The sequence below is a fragment of the Ctenopharyngodon idella genome, chromosome 16 (assembly GCF_019924925.1).
Source record: "Ctenopharyngodon idella isolate HZGC_01 chromosome 16, HZGC01, whole genome shotgun sequence".
NCBI lineage: Eukaryota > Metazoa > Chordata > Actinopteri > Cypriniformes > Xenocyprididae > Ctenopharyngodon > Ctenopharyngodon idella.
This window is the reverse complement of record NC_067235.1, coordinates 13,372,452-13,394,200: the sequence shown is the minus strand read 5'-3', so window position 1 is coordinate 13,394,200 and position 21,749 is coordinate 13,372,452. Positions and strand designations below refer to the sequence as shown.

The window sequence follows — 21,749 nt, the reverse complement described above, 5'->3', positions numbered from 1 at the left end:
ACTTGCAGTTAGTTAAATAATAAGTTAAATACCTGAAGTTTTTCACAAAAAGTCTCATTCTGATGTTGATAAGGTGGTAAGGTTTTTCATACACACTTGTATATAATTCTTGCATATTTGGACTTAGGAAACGTCTCGGTTACGTATGTAACCCTCGTTCCCTGAATGATGGAATGGAGACGTATGCCAGAAGTGAAGTGACGAATTGGGATATCACATGAGAGCCCTATCACCTTCGAGTGTAAACTAAACGAGCCAATGGACATTGCCGTGCGAGCTTTGCGTCACGCGCACCGCCCCTGCGAGCGGGTATAAATGAGGAAGTGGATGCACTCTGTTTTTCGCTGAGGAGACGAGCATGTAGCCCACACTCAGCAGAGGCACAGGAACTGTGGCGATGGGATGTACGTCTCCGTTCCCTCCTTCAGGGAATGAGGGTTACATACGTAACCGAGACATTCCTTTTCAGTCGGTCATGTTCGACATACGTCAGAAGTAAACCGACAAATTGGGATCCCTCATAAAACACCACAGTTACTGACCCCTTCTGTGCTTCAGCAACCCGGCGCAGCTCAGGGCGGAGAAGGGAGCAAGCTTACACTGAAAGAGTCTACTACTGTTCTGCATGACCCGTTCAGTAAGACTTGGATAACACTGGGAAAGCGTGCCCGGGGGGAATGCTGCGGAGACCACAACCCACCGGAAGGGGGAAATTACATGGGAATACACATATGGACTGGCCGTGGGCAGTGCACATATGGAAGTCCCTGAGATGGCTCCAGCAGAACTGGGGGAGGTACAACTGGCAGGGACGGCAGAGCGGACTCTGCCAAAGGAAAGACACGGGCTCACCGTAGGGAGGTTACCATGGAGAAATACACATATGGGACTGCCGTAGGGGTCACAACATATGGCACCCAGCCAAGCACAGGCGAGTTGATGAGTGCTTGGCCTAGCATCAGACACTCCGCAATGTCCGAGCTGCAGGGGGTGGCAGAGGAACTCAACAGGGTTCGCCAGATGGGGAACTCGCTGGAGCAATGGACGCATGTATCCAGCCCAAGAGGCGGGAGTGGCGTTGCAAGCCGACACTTAGAATGGGTCCTTCGCACTACTGGCCACTGGGGGCGAGTACACGGGAAGATACCGGTTCTACACAAAGGCTATAGAATCTAGCAAACGTGTTGGGTGTCGCCCAGCCCGCACCTCTACATATATCTGTCAGCGAGGCGCCATGCGCCAGCGCCCAGGAAGAAGCAACTCCTCTAATGGAGTGAGCTTTCAACTCGAGCGGGCAAGGCATGCCTTCGGACTGATAAGCCAAGGCGATGGTGTCCACTCTCCAGTGGGCCATCCTCTGCTTGGAGACAGCCTCTCCCTTCTGCTGGCCTTCGTAACAGACAAAGAGCTGGTCTGAGGTCCTGAAACTTTGCATTCTATCCACGTACAGGCGCAAAGTGCGGACGGGACAGAGCAAAGCTATGGCTGGGTCTGCCTCCTCAGAGGGCAACAGTTGCAGTTTCACTACCTGGTCTCTAAAGGGAGTGTTAGAAACCTTGGGCACATATCCGAACTCCAGGCACAATTCGTCGACCGAAAATGCATGCAGGTCCCCTACCCTCTTGATGGAGGCCAATGCAACCAGGAGTACTGTCTTAAGGGACAGCGCTTTTAACTCAACTGACTGCAAAGGCTCGAAGGGAGGTCCCCGGAAAGCTGTAAGTACCAGGGACAAGTCCCAAGAGGGTATAGAGGGAGGGCGAGGCGGATTCAGTCTCCTTGTCCCCCTCATGAAAATGATGATCAGGTCATGCTTCCCTAAGAACTGTATCGTGATGTGCAGCAATGGCGGCAACATAAACTTTAAGGGTGGAGGGAGACAGCCTTCGCTCCAACCCTTCTTGCAGGAAGGACAGCACTGACCTGATTGAACATGTTCAGGGGTCCTCTTAGTGAGAGGGACACCACTCGACAAACAGGATCCACTTCAGAGCATAGAGGTTCCTCATAGAAGGAGCTCTTGCAGAAGTGATGGTGTCTACAACCGACTGGGGTAGATCACCTAGAACCTCCGCGTCGGGTCCAGGGACCAGACATGAAGTTTCCATAGGTCCAGACGCAGGTGCTATAGGGTGCCCTGTCTCTGAGTCAGAAGGTCCTTTCTCAGAGGAATGGGCCAAGGAGGTGCTGGAAACCAGGTCCGAGTGGCCCAATAGGGCACCACTAACAGGACCTGCTCCTCGTCCTCCCTGACTTTGCACAACAGCTGAGCGAGCAGGCTCACTGGGGGAAATGCATAATTGCGAAGGTCCCAGGGCCAGCTGTGTGCCAGTGTGTCCATGCTGAGAGTGCCCTCGGTCAGGGAGTAAAACAACTGGCAATGGGCTGTGTCCGCAGAGGCAAACAGATCTATCTGTGCGGCCCTGAAATGCTGCCAAATCAGCTGGACCACCTGGGGATGCAGCATCCATTCTCCCGGAAGCGGAGGCTGCCGTGAGAGCTCGTCGGCTGCATGGTTGGGCACACCTGGGATGTGAATGGCATGAAGCGACCTCAGATGCTTCTGACTCCATAAGAGGAGATGGCGTGCGAGTTGCGACATGCAAAGGGAGCGTAGACCGCTAGCAACTTGAGGCAATTGATATGCCACTGCAGTTGAGGCCCCGTCCACAGACCCGAGACTGCATGCCCATTGTACGTGGCTCCCCACCAGGTGGTGGAAGCATCTGTGGAGACCACAGCATGCCTGGACACTTGTTCCAGGGGAACTCCTGCCCACAGGAATGAAGGGTCCGACCACTGATTGAGGGTAGGACGGCAGCTCGATGTGATGACCACACGGAACGTGCCCCGTTGCCACGCCCATCTCGGGACTCGGCCGTGAAGCCAGTGCTGAAGCGGCCTCATATGAAGCAATCCAAGCAGCATGACTGCGGCTGCAGCCCTGCAGCCCTGAACACTGGGGGACGCTGGGCGAACTGAATTGCATAGCGGAGTCTGATTGTGCGGATGAGCCAGCGGGACGGGCTGGGAAGCGATAACCATGCTCCCAGACTCCGAGCCAGCGGGACCAACGGCACCACAGACGTACTCATGGTGGGGTAGCGAGGCAGAGCAGAGGGACCTGACTCAGACGGCAGCGCGGCCCAAAATGGGGTCAGACTCCGTGAGGTGACAGGGTATGTGGGAGACGGCACAGAGAGGCCTGCTGGCGAGGTGAGAGGGGGCTGAGGGCGGCGAGGCAAGCGTCGCACACTGCCAGATGTGCCCTCTTGGGACCTGGAGGATTGGGAAACAGCTCTTTTTGTGAAAATGTGGGTAACGCTGGTCTCTGGGGAGCCAGCGACGGAAATGAAACAAAAGGGAACAAAAGATTCTCCACCTGGCCCTCCTCTGGGGGAGGAGCGGTGCGGACATCGTCTCCCAAAGAGCTGTCTTCCTCTCCTCCAGGTCGCCCGTCTCAGGTCCCCTTCCTGGATCACTTACCACCTGGCATGGCTGCAGACTGAGCGTTCACGACCAGCTCCCTGCTGTTTGCTAGGTGGAGGCTGCTGCTTTGCAGACTTGGCAGGGGTGGAGGACGACACAGGCGGGTGCCCTCGGCGATGAGCAGGCTGGCGGTGGGGTGTTGGCAGCAGCAGACCGCCGGGGCAGGATATGTTTTATCACCTCCATCTGCTTCTGTGCAGACTGACTTCAGATGCTAAAAGGCGTCTTCCATGAACTTGTCACCTCATGCACTTCCGGAAAGAATGGAACCGGGGCGGGACGCTGAGGACCAGCGCGGCCCACCCCGAGAAACCAATCGTCCAGCCGAGAAGGTTTGGGACGCGGTGGAGGATTCCAGATGAACCCGACTTTCTCGGTGGCCCAGGGAAAGCATAGCTGTCAGCTCTGGATCTGACTCGGGCAACGCTACGGTCCTGGAGGGAGGCAACGCAGCCAAATCTTCATCTCCAGAGGACTCTTGCTCACCTTCCCATGCCGCAATCGACATCTGGTCCTCTGCCGGCGCACCAAAGGAAATGAGAGGGACCACCATGATCCTCTGGTAACACCACTGGCTGCAGTGTAGTAGAGGTGTTAGGGGCCCACGGAGATTGTCTCGGCGGGGAAGCCCTAACTGAAATCCTCAGATCACCCTTCCTACACGCCGTGCCGCTGCCCTCCTGGTGAGAACCAGAAAAAACGGCAGAGCGGGGCATAGGGGAGGGGACCACCGCTCCCTGAGAACCAAGGAACGTGAGTCTACATCTCAACACTGCGATAGTCATGTTCCCACAATGAGAACATTACTATCCACAAAAGCTGCTTCAGCATGCTGAACGCCCATACATGTGACCAGCGATTGTGACCGTCAGCAGGCACCAGGGAACGACCGCATCCAGTAATGCACGGACGGAATGACATCTTGAAAAAGATCACTTTACGCTCTTTGTAAAGTGCTGAAGCACACAGGAACAGCCGTGGTACGATTGTAGGTTCACACTGGTCACCTACAATCAGCACACACAGAGAAACTCGGCCCAAATCGCAAACTTTGTCTGGATAAACAATAGACTTGGTGTGAAAACTGCAGTTGAGAGCTCTATATAAGCTCGCGGCCACCGCTGTAAAGTGCCGTCACACCAACACTGCTGACAAAGAAGAGGCTTCCAAAGACTCGACTTCACACTGTAAAGGTGATCTTTTTAGCAGGAACACAATGCTTGGCTCCGAAGCGAAAGAGTGCGAGTGCACCCGCTTCTGCATTTATACCCGCTCGCGGGGGCGGTACGTGTGACGCAAAGCTCGCACGCCAATGTCCATTGGCTCGTTTAGTTTACACTCGAAGGTAATAGGGCTCTCGTGATATCCCAATTCGTCGGTTCTGACGTACGTTGAACGTGACCGACTGAAAGGGAACTGGATCTTAGTTAGTAAGGCAAACTGTGTGTTTATCGTACCTTTCTGGGTAGGGTTGTAAATGGGTTGGTTAGTCTGAATAAAGATGTAGCCACTGTGTTTGGAGACCAGGACGCGGGTATGCCTTTTCTGACCATCAACTTCACATGCCAGGTTGAGATAAGGAGGTTCTCCATTGATCGATTTCAGGTTTGAAACTTCATCTGCAAATATCTTGAAGAGAAAGTACACAGAAATGAGCCTCAAACACAGCAAATTTTTTAAATGCTGCTAAAATAAACTCTTGGCATTAGTCTAAAATTACATTAAAATCTATTCATTTCAATATTTATTTCTTTACCTCAAGCTTGATTGCCTCAAACGCTCCTTTATTGGTGATTGTTATGGTCTCCCGTTTGGACATGGGAATACGCATCTCCGTTTCTAACTGACAGGACACAGGTTTGCCGAGCAATGCCTCCCCCACTTGAATCCATATGGGTTCTTTCACACCAACATGAAAGACACTCGGAGCAGTGATTAGGAATCTGACACGCACAAACCAAAACAATTTCTAAGACAACTTAGTTAAAAAATATTTACAAAAATGGCAATGGCTTTCACAAACAATCTTCTGTAATATGATAATTTTAGAGTAGAACTAAGTAATCAACAAGAAAATATGTAAAGCGTGAAAAGTTTTAACTTCATGTTATAAGTGGAGCTAGACCTGAATGCAAATTTGCAGTGGATTGTGAAATACAGCTGAGAACCAGCATGCGGAAGCTGAACATTAAGCTTATCCTCATCTTGACGTATGATTATGCTTCTTCAAAACTTTATTTGTTATTATGGTTGTGACCTTTATTACATTAAAGTCAAATTGCATTAATTATTATTATTATTATTTTTAATAAAGCATGCATTACCTACAACAGTAGCCTAAAACAATGCGTAAATACCTACAGTTGTGGCCAAAAGTGATGTCCAGCTATGGAAAATTGACATCTTCACCTTTTAGTCAAATATTATTAAAAATGTGTTAAAGATTTTGTAAGCATATTGCGTAGTTGTTCTAGGAGTAAATTGCTTTAATTGTGATAATGTAATGAAACATGCCAAATTGTGCAGACATAATTTTTGGCCAGGCTGTCAAACAAAGAAATTATGAACACATGCAAAAACAAGAGAGAACCAAGGAAATATTAATAACTGATTATGTTGTAGTCAGTGTATGCTTTTTTTTTGTGAGCTTTTTATTATCTATGTACTTTTTTGCATAGTAAAATAAAACCTGTAGCTAAAGTTTGCCTTTTTTTGCCAAACAATTTTGTCAGATGAATACCTTAACTAAGTTTATTGTTTTGTTCTTCCCTCATATTTAAAATATTTACAAAACTATGAAAAATATTAATAAACATTATTATTAAAATGATTCTACTACCACCACAACAACATTTGTACGTACTGTATAATACTTACCTCTTATTATCTCCCTGAACAGCACAACTCATGCATAGCAGCAGATAGAGAAGAGGACACATGTACACCTCCATAGTGAGTGTAAGTCCTGTGTGAGCAGCAGAAGATTCCAAGCAGATTTTGATCTCTCAGCTCTGCTATGCAGATATTGCACAAGAGCAACTGCATGAATGTTATTATGGGGATTAAGGAGTTATCAGAGTTTTGTTATTGCACAAGCAGGGTCAGTGCTTTCTCATTGGATACACAGTGTACCTTCTCCAAAGTCATGTGATTTAAAAGAATTCCAAATAAGACACAAATCAATGATTTGATGTGCTTTGGCACAGTTCTGTTTGGATTAGTGGTCATTTTGAAAATGTATTACAAAGTCACTATTATCTAGGTCCGAAGTCTTTCATTTGATATTACTGAAACATTCTCTAAAAATCAAGTGATTTAAAAGAAATTAAATTCAGTTATTTCCAGAGAACGGTTTATTTTTATTATATTTTAGTTTAAACAATGAAAAGTTGACACAAAATGAATATTAAATTTTTTTGTTAAATAAATAAAAATTACATTATATTCAGCTCCTTATAACAAAAGGTCAGATGTTCTTGCTTCCTTCGAGCACAAAAAGTTCTTTGGAACTTTCTCAAATTATGCTGGATAACATGATCATCAGGTCTTCATCAAGAGCATACGCAGTACTGTGTTGAAAAACAATCATGTACAATTAAATGGCTGTTAAATACAGGCATTGCTAATTAATGCAGCAGTGTACAAATAAAAAAAAACTTTTATTGCTTGTATTCAATGTCTTATATCTTACATCTTATTACCAAATAATCAAACATATTTGATATCAGGAGGTTATGTTATGGAAGACATACTGTAGGTACTACATGGAATGTCATAGGAGAATGTCTGAAATACCAGAAAGAAAAAAGATTTATCTCTGTCCCTTTGTCACGGCTGTGGCTGTAATGAAGCACACAATGAAAGGAATATCTACAAAAACAGTCTTTAATCAAAATCCAAATAGGAAACGCAGGAGAATCACAAGGAGTAAACATACACAACCACATACAGATCAACAATACCGGACAAAGCAATAGGATAAAGCTCAGGGCATAAATACACAATCAAACTGATCAGAAATAGGTGTGAGGGACTAATTCACCCATCGCCGGGAGTTTGATTGACAGGTGATCTGACCATTTTGCCCAACAAACAAACAGAGGAGAGTTAATAATTAACGTCGGTGGACTTGATTTAAAAAAAATCATGTGTATTGATGTCTTTCTGTGGTTGAAATAACATATACCTTCTAATGTTAATTCAAGTTTATTACTAGTAGGTAGAGATGATCGGTTCACGTACCATTTGAGATGATACAGTGATCTGTCACAACACATTAAAGAGCCACAAAACGGTATTTATTGTTTGAAAAAAAAATAATTTGAAAGCTGAGACTTTCATACCAAAAGTAACCTGCTCTGTCTTGTCTGTCGACGTGTTGTCAGTGTCCTCTTTGTTCCGTGATGTATTTTTCAACATGAACATGATGTGTGGTCGATCATGATGCAACAGTAACTAAGGGGGGTGGGTATCTGCGAAGGGTCAATTAACAATCAAAGAACTAACTAGGAACTCAGGCCTAGTCCACACATACACGGGTATTTTTATAAACAGTTTTTCCTCCGTTTTTTTTTTTTTTTCGCGTCCACACAAGCATGGTTTTTTAAAAAAAATTTCTGTCCACATGAAAATGCAAAAACACGCTATGAAGCACTGTCAAAAGCCATGTTGGCCAATCAGAAGCCTGAAAAGAAAGTTTATTACCGGTTCTGGTAGGCTAACAACATAACAACATTGTCATTTTATTAAGCATTTTATTATTATTATTATTATTATTATTATTATTATTAATGCCATAAACCAGAACAATACAATGAGACAAAAATTAATATATATATATATATATATATATATAAAATTATATATATAAAAAGCAGCAACCTGCGTAGCATAGCATAGAAAAAGCTGCGGTTTTGAAAATACCTGTGTTCGTGTGGACAGGGCCTCAGGCATGTAAAACAGGAACAGAACAGTGAAATAAAACCAAAACTGAACATACACATTACAGTATGCCTGGGAATTGGAAAAGGAAAAGGAGTTGGAGGGAAGGTAGAGCCCAATGGAGCTGAAGGGGTTGAGGAACGAAACATAGCTGAAGGCTTGTAAGTCTGTGGCTCAGACAGGGTGACGTCTGACCAAGGCATAGCCGGAGGGACGATGGTCCCAGATGGAACCGAGGGAGGGAGGAGCCAAGGCGGAGCCAACATGTCGATGGCCCAAGGTGGAGTGATGGGATCAACGGCTGGAGGCAGAGCCAGGGGATCCTCTTGGCTGGGTGGAGCTGGAGACCGGAAGCCCGAGGCAAATCCACATAATCGAGTGGTATCAGAAGAGAGTCAAGAGGCTGAAGGGAACCAGTGGAGGTGGGGACAAGGAACTGGCTGATTTTGGAAGAGGAAGCAGGCCGCTGGGTGGGAACTCTGGAGAAACAGGAGACTTTGAGCTGGGCGGAACCAGCGGGGGCACAGGACACTTTGAGGTGGATGGAACCAGCGTAGACACAGGAGACTTGAAGCTGGATGGGACCACTGGGAACAGGAGAATCAAGGAAATATCCTCTGCCATTTTAAAATAACCTCCAGAGATCAGTAGAAGCTCACCATCAGTAGTAGGAGTGTGGGCAGGGTCTTCATCCATTCCCTCATATTTAACCAATACTCCCACGATGGCACATGATGTTGCCAGCTCACACACCTGGTCAGACATTTCATGAGCCTCGGGCTCCGGTAGGCTTATAAAGTACATTACCCATAATGAAAATTCCATCAATTAGGGAGTCGCAGGGAGCAAAAACTCCTATGAATCTCTGTGAATGATGTAATAAAGTCAGTCTCTAAAAACTTTGTTGTTGTTTGCCATGTGTTCAACTGTCAGCTGTCACCCCGCCCTCTTGTTACCATGTTACTTCATTATTATTCTCACGTGCTACCCCTCATTAGCTTCTCTTTATATTCCCTTCGTATTTTTTGTTCCGTGCCAGATCGGGTTTATGCGTCATATTATTCACATCTTGCTTTTCTTCTTGCTGCTCCTGGTAGTCCAGTTATCTAGTATAGTCTTATTTTCTTGTATTTTGATTTTGCTTTGGATTCCAAGATTTTTCTGCTTTGCTTTTCTTTTGCCCATGATAAGGTATGTCTCGCTCTCTTTCAGCTCACCCCAAGCAGTGCTTTCTCTTGGCAAACATCCGTGTACTGTCTGGGTTTACGTTCAAGCCCTCCGCTGAGGTTTAGTGGTTAAACTCTTAAAGGGTTAGTTCACCCAAAAATGAAATTTCTGTCATTAAGTACTCACCCTCGTCGTTCCAAACCCGTAAGACCTTCATTCATCTTAGGAATGCAAATTAAGATTTTTAAGTTTTTTTATCCCCCATAGAAAGCAACTTAATAAACGTCATTCAAGGTCCAGAAAAGTAGTAAAGACATCGTTAAAATAGTCAACGTGACTACAGTGGTTCAACCTTAATGTTACGAAGCAGCAAGAATAATTTTTGTGCGCAAAAACAAAACAAAAATAATGCTTTATTCAACAAATTCATCTCTCCCGTCATTCTCCTACGCTGTTTACATTCAGTGTTTTCAGGTTCTACGTCAGAATGCTGACTCAGTATTGGCTGATGTTGTTCACGTGAGAAGCACGACACATGCGTGTTTTGCGTTCCCCTCATACTTGTATTCAGAGTTTTGTGTTCCCCCGAGAAACCTTGGAGTGCCCAAATACATTTTAAGGCTAGTATACAGTAAATGATGCAATCGCTGGTTCTTACCACATCGTTTACAACGCATCAGATGTGTGGAATTATTTCAAGGATGACAAAAACAATTTGTAATTTGCCAACTCTGTAAGACTACTTTAAAATACAACAGCAGTACGACGGCTATGCACAACTACCTACAATTGAAACATCTAACAACAAAGGCAAATGTTAGTGAGACGCACACCACGAAGCAAACGAGCATTGGTGAATTCTGTAAACAAATACGACTCTCTAAAAGCAGACATTGCGTCTGAAATTAAAGGCAAGAACGCCTCCCTCACTACTGATCTCTCGATGTGCTTGTATTTCTAAATGCAAACCAGCGATCCATGAGCTCAACCAAAGACTGCGTGTGGGGAGAGGACGATAACGGCGATGACTTGTGTTAGTCTATAAACTTTCAAGCCGGTTGAAGATTATATTCGTTCTTGTTATTACTGTTGAAAACTTGGTAAATATTAAAGTTTTTATTATAAGTTATTATTAAATTACTGTATGCATGCAGCCATGCACATATAGTTTGCATATACAACACAAATGTTAGGATTAAAATGTTGCGTGCAGCTATTAATTTGGCTTTACTCTGTTACATGAAAATTAAAATCTGTAATTGTAGCGGTTGTTCCTCTGCGTTGTGTTGAGTGTAATAAAAAGGATTTTCCACACAAAGCTGTTTTTTACCAAAGGTGATTTAATTTCAGTGCCTGTGTGGTAAAACACACAAACACTGTCGGGCACTGTTAGCTGCAACTTTCTTGCTCTTAGTTGTGCCTCTTCTCTCTAGTGTCATTGCAGGAAAGAGCAACACACACACGCATACTTAACAACATACAGGTACACTAAACCTTGCCCACTGAAATCTAATGCTTTGTCTCTGGATCCTGCTTCCAGTTTCAGCCAGCATTGGCTTTTGTCCATGTAGTGGACTGCCAAGGCAGTTGGAGACATAAAGATATAAAAGACATAAAGCCTTTCGGTGCCCAGATCAGATTTTCCACTTTGGATGGTGAGAGTAACAGAACAGCAGTGGACTAAACAAATGCTTCTTCTGCATTCAAAATTTTTTAGTTCATTCTAAGAGCATATTAATATAAATATCATATAAATATGATTAGGTTTGACCTTGACCAATAAGTAATAATAAATAAGCAATAACAGAAACTGAGAATCTGACAGCATTCATAACAACTTAGTTTTTAAACATGTTGCTTTGGACCTTCTAGTTTGACAAACAAGTTGATATCCATTTCAGGAACGGTGTTGTTTGGGAAAAATCCATCGATATACAAGCGCCAGTCACTTCTACCTGATGAACCAAGTTCAGGTTGTTATACAGGTTGTAGTTACCATGTCACAAACTTTGTCAGAGCTTTAAAAAAAATCATTCTGAGACATGAAGAGAAAGACAAAGATAAATATGAGAATAACTGAAATACCATTGTTCCAAAAACAACAAAGGATTAATATGGGATCAGTTTGGGTATTTTGCCATTCCACTTCCCCTTACCTCGACCAAAAACATCTTTTGAATAGCATCCACTTTTGTTTTTTCTTCTTCATCTTCATAAAGTGCAATAGTGATAGGCATTTCACCTGCTACCATGGGAACAGCAGGGAAAGTCACAGTTTGAGATGACTGTTGCTCCAGACTGATCCTGACAGTGGAAAAGGAAGATGCTGACCCCGGTGAGACCATCCAACAAAGATGATCCACTTGTTTTATTTGCATAACAAGCTGACCATGAAAGAGATGAAGAATATATATTAATCTCAGAAATCATTAATCTACTAATTGATTACAATGTATAATGTAACAAATACTCTTATGATTATTTAAAATTGGTTTTATTTAATAAATAATTATGTGACTGAACCAACCTGACTACACCAATAAAGTAATTTTTAAAGGACAGGTAGAAATAAATTACTTAATGTAACAACTGCAAAAATTACTTAATGTAACAACTGCAACTTTTTACAGTTTGAATGAATGGATTTTATAATAAATAAAAATATTATTATAATGCACTAGTAAAATGTATCTTCTGTAAATGCATATACCAGTTATTATTGCCAAAGTGGTATAATAGTTCATTCCATATCTGCATTTCACCCATTCAAGTGCACACACACATCAGTGAGTATTGAACACACATACACACCCAGAGCAGTGGGCAGGGAGCGACTGGGGGTAATGAGAGTGCCAGTACTGAGATTTGAAACCACAACTTTCAGGTTACAAGTCCAACTCTCTAACCATTAGGCCACAACTGCCCACAATAATAGGGAACAGGGAAGGCTTAACCTTATAAACACCAGCTTAAATACAGGAACAGGCTCTGCCACACAAAAACCTGTAAGCAATAAAAGTAAAAAGTTTAGGTCTTTGGTGGATTGAAATTAAAAATACCATAGGATGGAGATAAGCTGAGAGCCTGGATGGTAAATGGATTTTGTGCCTGGAAGAAAGACCTGGTGCAATTAAATCACTATACAAGACCCTTGTAAATCTTAACACTGTTCCAAAGGAAAAAAGGAATAGGAGAGATGGTATTTCTCATCAGCATTTGAGTCTTTACCAAAGTGCTACTTATTAATCACTTCCCTGAGATGCTGCCTTTGCTTCGTCATGTCTTGCCCCCTCTGCACTTGGTTCGAGAGGAAGGAGGAGCGTAAGTAGCCATGCTCCGGTCCTCAGACTGGATTGAGAGAGGCTGAGAAGACTTCCCTCGATGGTGCCAGCAATAAGCTATCTGCTGGATCAGATGAATCGAGAGACAGCACATCCTGATCCAGCAGATCGCTTGACCTGCGATCCCCATGACTGAAACCTCCGCTTTGCCTCGGCAACAGCGGGGCTTGAGCTGCAGGATGCAGACGCTTGTCCCACATTTAACCCGGGGTTTAGGAATGTGCAGTGTGAAACAGTAGCTTATGAATACCCAGGATTAACTGTCAACCCTGGGTATAGTATGAGCAGTGTGAAACGTAAATAAAGATAACCCAGGATTCCGTTTACCAGGGGTTTAGAATGACCCAGGGTTAACAATTTCAAGTGTGAAAAGCCTTATTGTGAGTTTCTCACAATAGGCACATTCAGAACACCCGAGCACTGAACGCGCATGCTCCTCTCCCAAGCAATAAACGCACAGGTTGTGTGTGACCTCAGGTGTCAAAAACCTGGGACATGGAGGCACACACTTCCTAAAGCACTTGCTTGGATTTGCATTAACTGGAACAATGCAAACGGCTCCTTAAAAAAAAAAAAAAGCTGATGGTGTGTGCTATGGGCGCCCTCTTATACTTCCGGGCGCTCTGCTAATGACATCTCAGACTGTTGCCAACCAATCAGATTGAAGTGTTTTCACACATGCTTCAGACACCGGATATGCTGATGGTGTTCCCTTAGCATCCATCCAAGACACAATGTAGAGTTCCCATTCGAAATACTGTATTGGTTCATTATTATTATATTACTACTACTATGAATAATAATAAAAAACAACAATAGTAATATTTGTATATGTATATATAATATTTGTATATGTAGATATTTGTATTTGTAATACTTACCTCTTATTGTTATGTCCTTGAACAGCACCACTCATGTACAAGATAGAGAAGAGGACGCATGTGCTCCTTCATGGTGAGTGTGTGAGTCCTGTGTGAGGATACCAAGCAGATTTTGGTCTCTCAGCTCTGCTATGTAAATGTCTCACAAGACCAACTGAGTGAACGTTATTATGGGGATTAACAGGGGTTATCAGTTTCTGTCATTGCACAACCAGGGTCTGTGCTCTCTCAATGGATACACACCCTCTTGTTATGTGCAAATTTAATGTGTAGGGTCAAATTGACCTCAAATGTTTTAATATATGATAAATTACTCAAATATAAAAATATATATATATTTTTTATTTACCCACAATTTACCTACCCAATATTTTAAATAAAATATTAGGACAAAACATAACTTTTTGTTTTTTATATATTTTATTTGTATATTTAATTGCTTCATTTACATAGAAAAACACATATTACACCTACAAAATCACATCTGAGTACAAATTTAACAAACATTTAATTTTAATTTTAGGTGGATCCTATTGCATAGAAAATCTTTTTAAACCCTTTATTTGCAGGGCAGGGCTACATATTAAAAAAACACCAATGTGTATCGCCCAAACAAGCCTTCATCAGGGTGCCAAACAATAGAAGACAGGAAGTGGCTAACCTGTGTTATACATTTATTAGTACTAACCACTAGATGTCTCTTAGGCGTAAAACAAACAAACAAACAAACAAACACTTAACAATAAATGAACCAAGCAAAAGTATAACATGAACAAGGAGAAACAAGTATTTTCAAAATATTTTGAAAATACTTCGCAGCACCAAAATATAATAACAAAAACTTGAAAAAAGACAACTGCAAGAAAATCAAACAACTACAAAAATGCAGAAAAGTCAATATTTTCATTAAGTCCAGGAAATCAAGAAAATCAAGCAACTACAAAAGTAGTGAAAAGTCAATATCTTCATTAAGTCCAGGAAATGAAAGAGCATTCAGTGTGTATCCAATATGGCTTCCTGTTGCTTCAGCCATCTAAGCCTATCTCCCCCTCTAATGTTTAATGACACTTGTTGCCAGTTACCTTCAAGGAATTGTCACTTCCATGTTTTCTTGTATAAAATGTTTCAGCATTGGATAATTCATATTTGCAGTGCGTAGAGTGGCTGAACACAGCCACTCTATGCACTGAAAATATGAATTATCCCATAGCGAAACATTTTATACTAAAATACTAAAAAAATTGAATTGAACTGAACTGCGCATAACATTACATTTGCAGCTCATTTTAACAAAAGGTCAGATGTCCTTGCTTCCTTTGAAGCACAAGATGCTCTTTGGATCAAATTATGCTGGATAACATGATCATCATGTCTTGCACAAATGTGTGGAGCCCGTACAGTGTTGATTAAGTGGCTATTAAACACAGGCATTGCTAATTCATACAGCAGTGTGCAAGCAAAAAACATAAATATTGCTTGTTTCTTATATCTTACATTTTTCTTATCATATCATCTGACATTTTTCAGTATTATTACAGAGGACATGCTATATATTTTCAACTTTAATAATAATAAAAAATGTGTCTTGAGCACCAAAACAACATATTAGAAGAGAGAAATGGCTGCTGAATATTCAGCCAATTTTAAATATAATAAAAAAGAAAACAGTGATTTTAAATTGTTATAAGGTTTCACAATATTACAGTTTTTATTGTATTTTTGATCAAAAAGAACTTAAACATAAAACGTTAACCCGAAACTTTTAATTATCCAAAATTTTTAGATGGTAGTCTTTGTGTGTGTCTAACTGAGTGTGTCCCATCCTGATGGAAAGCCCAATCACACGGCATGACTCCAAAGGAGGGTTCTGTTAAAAATTACACAATATCCAGCTGGACCTTAAATATCAGAATCTAAATCTAAAATAGGTTTTTGAGTTTTTCAGAAGGTTCTTATTTAATCCTAAAATGATCTATTAGGATTGGTTCTCAATTCTAATAGAAATTCCCAAAAGGGTCTTTCACAAATTCTAGGATGTTTCAGTAATACCCTTCCTTCATCATGTCTTTTTTCCCTTTTAGGACATGTATCCCAGATTGATGAGGGTGGCTAGCCAGAGGCATGATGTCCATCCACAACTCCTGCACAATTATCAGGAAAATGCAAGAATTGCGTTTGGACAATCAGTCTCTGACTGCCAGGGTGTAAAGGACAGGCAACACTGGAGAAGGCCACAGAAATCCAACTCAATCCAGCTGCTACACAGACAACAGGATGACACCAAAAGTCTTCTGAAACAGAGTAAATCATACATATAAATCATAAACTTGTGTAAAAAAAAAAAAAAAAAAAAAAAAGCTTATATTATATTATATTATATTATATTATATTATATTATATTATATTATATTAAATGACTGTATGTAGAGTTTTACTCTCTAAAATCCATCTTATTGTAATCCTGACACATTTTCTTCCCAATGATGCCAAACCAATCAAATAAGTACATCCAGTAAATGACTACATTGTTTAATTTAATGGAAATTCAATGACACTGCGATTCTTTTCCACCTTACCTTTAGTTTCCCAGTTTCATCACATATGAACTTCAAATGTTGTTGATAAATCCATACTGGAGATTTGTGGTCAGTGACCGTCTTGGTCAGCGTCCTGTTCTGTCTCTGTCGGTATCTGTGTGTGTCCACATCTTTCTCTCCCTTTCCTTCTATCCATCTCATTACATGCAGCAGTGGGGTTGCCTAAGAGACCAGGCCTGAAAAGAGAACATCTCTTGCACTACAATACATGGAGAAAGTGACATAGGATTGGGGGGTCGAGGGGTTGAGAGAGAGGGAGAAAGAGTGAGGGAGAAGTATAGATGACAGGTGGATGGATGCAAGAATAACTACATTGGCTTGTGTGACTATGCTGTAGATAGTCAATCTGATGGAGAGAGTGTCTCAAGCCCTTGAGTTGGATAAAATATGGCTTGACTTTTTCCAAGACTTTATCTTGAAGTTGTCACTTCACATGCATCTAATGGCTAATTTGCTTTTAAAGTTGGTCTTTGGCATATTACAGATTAAAAGAGAACACCAAGAATCAAACATATCTGAAAATCAAGCATAAATAAGAAAAAAAAAAAAAAAAAATGCACTGTTGTATAAAAGAATAGAGAAATATGCTGCCTATATTTAACTATTAGTGGTGCTTGTGATGTGATGCTTATACTTTGTACTATAAATAAATTATTCAGAAATACATTAAAAATGTACTTCACACATACATTGACTTAAATTGACTATATATATATATATATATATATATATATATATATGCTATATGTAATATATATTGAACAAATGACAAATAAATACAATGATAATAAATAAATAAATAAATGTAAATAATATTAGCATTGTAATAATATTATATATTATAATATTAATAATATATAATATAATATTAACAAATATACACCTAAATTATGCACTCAAAAAATGTTAAGCCTTTTTTAAGATTTACAAATTTCAGTTGTATAGTAAAATTCCATCAAATTGAATTGAATAATCCTTACATATTATTCATAATATGAATTAAGAATTTTAAATGAGTAAAAAAAACTAGAGCTTAAAAAATATTTTGTATAAATCTTAATGGAACAAAAAAAAAAAAAAAAAAAAAAAAAAAAAAATCAGGCTAATTTTTTTTTTCCAGTGTGTTCACACTCACATATTCAAGGTGTAAGAAAATATGTTACTCATTTTTACTTGATGACATGTTTAGAGTCAATTTTAAAGTCAATAAATGAACATAAATATAAATACATTTCTGAGAACTTAGTAATATTGATTAGACATGATTTTTCAATCATGTGTGTCATTGACCAAGGCTTTACTTTTAGTGATTCTCACAAGTAGGCAGACTTCTAATTCTAAGGTTTAAACTTTGGTGCACAATGTGTTTCGATTGATGTACGGTATAAAAGGTGTAATTTTACTTTTCTGAGCTTTTAGGAATACAATTTGAGCCTGGCATATGACAAAATGAGCAGAAAAACACATATATTTGCACTGAAAAAGGAACCCAAGCTATATGTAGGAGCTGAAATATCAGAGATATACTTGTGTATGGTCACTTTTGGACCATAAACAACCACCTAGTGATGCCCTAACCATCCAAAACACCATAGTAACGCCTTATCAAATACTGGTGGGATGTAATGTAAAAATATAGCTTAAGTGTTATTTCCTTCACTTTTTTGTTGATATCTTAAATATCAACAAAAGATATCATTCTCAAGCACCTCTAATGTGTTGACTCTTTGGGCTTAGTGATTCTGCTTCATGTGCTAAGTCAAATCATTTCCTTTATGAAATGTCCCTTTGGTAGGATAGTGCATATATTACCACTGACCACTGTGTTGCCATAGCAAACTTCACACAAAAGGGTGTGGCGTGGGAAAGACTCGTTGAGGTCAGGAGTGAGGGTCAGGAGGTCGGGGATCACCAGCAGCTGGACAACACACAAGAGGAGAGGAGGGTGAGAAAGGAGCAGGGGGCGGTGGGACTGCAGCTGCTGACACAGGGGCTTCAACAAGACATTAACATTGAACTGCGCAATAATAAAAGATATTGATGAGGGTTTGTGCGAAAAGACCATGGACTGGTCTTTAGCTGACATGCCCAGATCTGCTGAAAATCGCTAATGTGTAACGGTCCATGCCTATTAACAAGAGTGCTTTTGTGACATCTGTTTCGAACTCTTATTGGTGTTACATACTATGTACGTGTGATCCAGAGCATGCGGAATGTCCCAGGATTGCTTCCTGAAAAGCAGTGACAAAAATCTGCATATGGGCAATGTCAGATCATCCATCCATCCATCTATCCATCTATCCATCTATCCATCTATCTATCTATCTATCTAAAACAAAACAATAGATACAGTTTTAAAAAGGAAGAGATTTCCATAACCAGAAACTAATTTAGATTTTTACATTAAAACATGCAAGTACTTGAAAACAGTAATTGAAAATAAAAACAACATTTAAGTACTTTTGTTAAAGGCAAAATTCAAAACCATAATTTATTTCAAATTGAAATGTAATAAGGGAATTAATATGCCATGGCAGGATTGATTGTGCAGTTCTAGGCTGAGAGGACTGTGGTCTGAGGTACAAATCCTAGTCCGGGCTGCTTTCTTTCAGGGAGGAGTGAAGGTGAGGTCAGCCATGCTAAGGTCAGGTTGACTTGTTTGTGGGGTTTGTTCTTTGGGGTCAAGGGGAATCAGCCAGAAGAGCAACTAAGGGGACAATGGCAATATGCAAATGGATTTTGGGATGGTCCATTTGGCTGCTGATTTACATTCCCATATGTCCTCCATGAGAACCATTATTGTCTAAGAGTAATAGGATTTCTATAAAAATATCCATACATGTCCAAAAATACCCGCTTTTCACTCAGAGGTTTAAAAGACACTGAACTTCTGGAGGAATGAACTGTAGATGTGCTAGAAATGCCTAAAGATAGAGAGGTGGTAACTAAGCAAATATCCAATTACTATAATTCTAATTTCTTGTTAGAAATGACATCAAAAGTGGAAAAAGTTGATAAAAAGCATACAATTACACACAAACTGACCACCAGTTGCAACTTTCAGATACCATTTTTATTTTTCAGCTCAAATGTTGCAGAATTGAAAGCACAGGATTGTGTGATATCATAGGCAGCAAAAGGATACATCTATGCTGCCATCAAAAATTGGTCAGATGATGGTATCTTAGTAGACATGGGATGTGACAGGATCATTGGCTTCGGACAAAGCCTTCCTACCTTTGTATGCTGCAATTTTCAGCTTTTGGACGCAGATGTAGTCCTTGTGTTCCACTTGTTCTTGGTCAGGTCTTTATGTGGATACTTTGTTGGCATGCTTGGTTTTGTTTCCTTGGTGTCTCATGTTCTGTTCTTTTGTTATTATTATTATATTTAAATAAACTGCTGCACATGGATCTTGCCTTCCCTCATTGTTGAGTTTACCCCACCATTACAGTATTAAAGATGTTTAAAATATTTATAGATAAAACCCCAAATATCTTCAGATCAAATGCTTAAGTAACTAACGTGCAAATATGCACTCATTCTCACATTTTCCGAACTTTGCTCTACAGAAATTACCCTCTGGTGAGATCTTGAGAGATTGCTCTCTTGTTGTTCTTGTTCTGCTTGTGAGTCTGCTTGTTAACAGCAAGTTCATCACTAATGATACAGTGCCCTTAGTGTCTGAATTCACTCACTTGTTTTCATACACTGTCAAAAGGACTATATTACACAGTCTCTGAGTGTGGACTCTGAGCGCTGTTAATTCACAGACAGGAAATTACAACTACATTATATTACTGTTTTAATGGAAAACAGTAAGTTACTGTCAGAATTTGGCCATTTTTAACAGCATTTTTTTTATTTCTCTGGCCACCAAACCCAGCGGTGCCCCCAGTAGACTCCATAGCTCCTGACAGCCATTTATGCATTATTTAATGTACTTTTAGAAAATCTGTCTGCTAAAGACACATTTTTGTTCATACCAGGGGTGTCCAATTCTGCTTGTGGGCCACTGTCCGGCAGAGTTCAGCTCCAAGCCCAATTAAAGACACTTGAACTAGCTAATCAAGGTCTTACTAGGCACACTAGAAACTTCCAGGCAGGCATGTTGAGGCAATTTGGAGCCAAACTCTGCAGGACAGTGGCCTTCAGCAGGATTGGACACCCTTGGCTTATAATAAAACATGTAGGCCTATTATATCTTTTAAGCAATATAACACAAGCAAGAGTGTTGTTCCAAATGTCAACACAACTTTAGTTTTGCCATTGTCAATTGTGATTACATGTAGTGGAGGCCAGCTAGTAAGAGCTCCCACTTGGAGCGGTATGAGTAGAACCAGAGGGGTTACATTGGTGCCATGACCTGGATGGGAGTGAGGTTTAGGGAAGTGAGTGTAACGGAGGCCTAGTAAGAGCTGTGTGAGTAAACCTCACTCCCCTGAACTCATTAGGCACACTAGCAACTGACGCTAGAGGCTGTGGTCTTTAGCATCCTTGTTAGTGCAACCGCCTCCCATGCCAGAGATGCCGGTTTGAATCCCACTTGGAGCGGTGCGAGTAGAATCAAAGGGGTTACAAGCACAATATTGAGCAACTGTGTCTTAGACACAGTTCAGACAGGACTACTTTGGCAAGTTACTTGAGTTTATTGAACACAATTCATCTTTGGCGGTATGGTTCCTTATGGGGGTTCTTGCTCCAAAATTAATTGAACATACAAGAGCTTTAACATTAACCCCCTGGAACCATCAGTTTGAAAATACATAGACGAACATGGTAATTGTGTAGATATGGCAGTGGGACGTCTATACTGTAGCTTGGTTATGAGGATGAGTGTCTCTCAGCAGTGAGGTCCATGCCAGCTGGGACTTGAAAGCCTTAGTGATCTGAAACAAAAGAAGACGACAACCAGAAGGTGCACAGTAATATGCTCATGCTTATAATGGGGAGGTAGGGAGGGTTGCAAGCAGTTTGAGCATACTTACCGAGCAGTAATGCCACGTATATATGTCCCGTGTCTAATAGGAGAATGGTAGTGATTGGAGCGATTTGACAGCTGACCGCATCAGCTGGTCGCAGCACTATGCCTACGTGGCCTGACTGAACTAACGCTGCGCTCGATTTTTGCCATTACTACAAAACTGACTACAAATGACTAACCCTCACTTGAATAATGATATAATGATGATTTTTGTTAACCTATATATATATTAGGAACAAGACAAAATTATTTTTAGGGTAATCAATATTATAGCGCAAATAGGGTTGTCTGCAGGATTCTCATCCATGTTAATCAGAAGAAAAAAAAATTGTAATCATAGTTTGCTGCA

At 41.0% G+C, this 21,749-nt stretch overlaps 1 protein-coding gene and 1 long non-coding RNA gene across 2 annotated transcripts in view; one reads left to right on the top strand and one right to left on the bottom strand.

The window, feature by feature from the left end:
* The window catches only part of c4b (complement 4B (Chido blood group)), a 42,489-nt gene extending 35,931 nt beyond the window's left edge, over nt 1-6,558 (bottom strand). The window contains exons 1-3 of the mRNA XM_051864434.1: nt 6,367-6,558; nt 5,246-5,432; nt 4,947-5,118 (exon numbers count right to left, since the gene is read on the bottom strand). Of these exons, the coding sequence (XP_051720394.1) occupies nt 4,947-5,118; nt 5,246-5,432; nt 6,367-6,440 (433 nt within the window). The 5' untranslated portion in view covers nt 6,441-6,558. The remainder of the gene's footprint in view (nt 1-4,946; nt 5,119-5,245; nt 5,433-6,366) is intronic.
* Nucleotides 1-16,955, top strand: part of LOC127496723 (uncharacterized) — a 64,036-nt gene extending 47,081 nt beyond the window's left edge. Inside the window, exons 2-3 of the long non-coding RNA XR_007925360.1 lie at nt 13,845-13,892; nt 15,901-16,955. This is a non-coding gene — a long non-coding RNA (uncharacterized LOC127496723). The remainder of the gene's footprint in view (nt 1-13,844; nt 13,893-15,900) is intronic.
* Nucleotides 16,956-21,749: the final 4,794 nt, after the last annotated feature.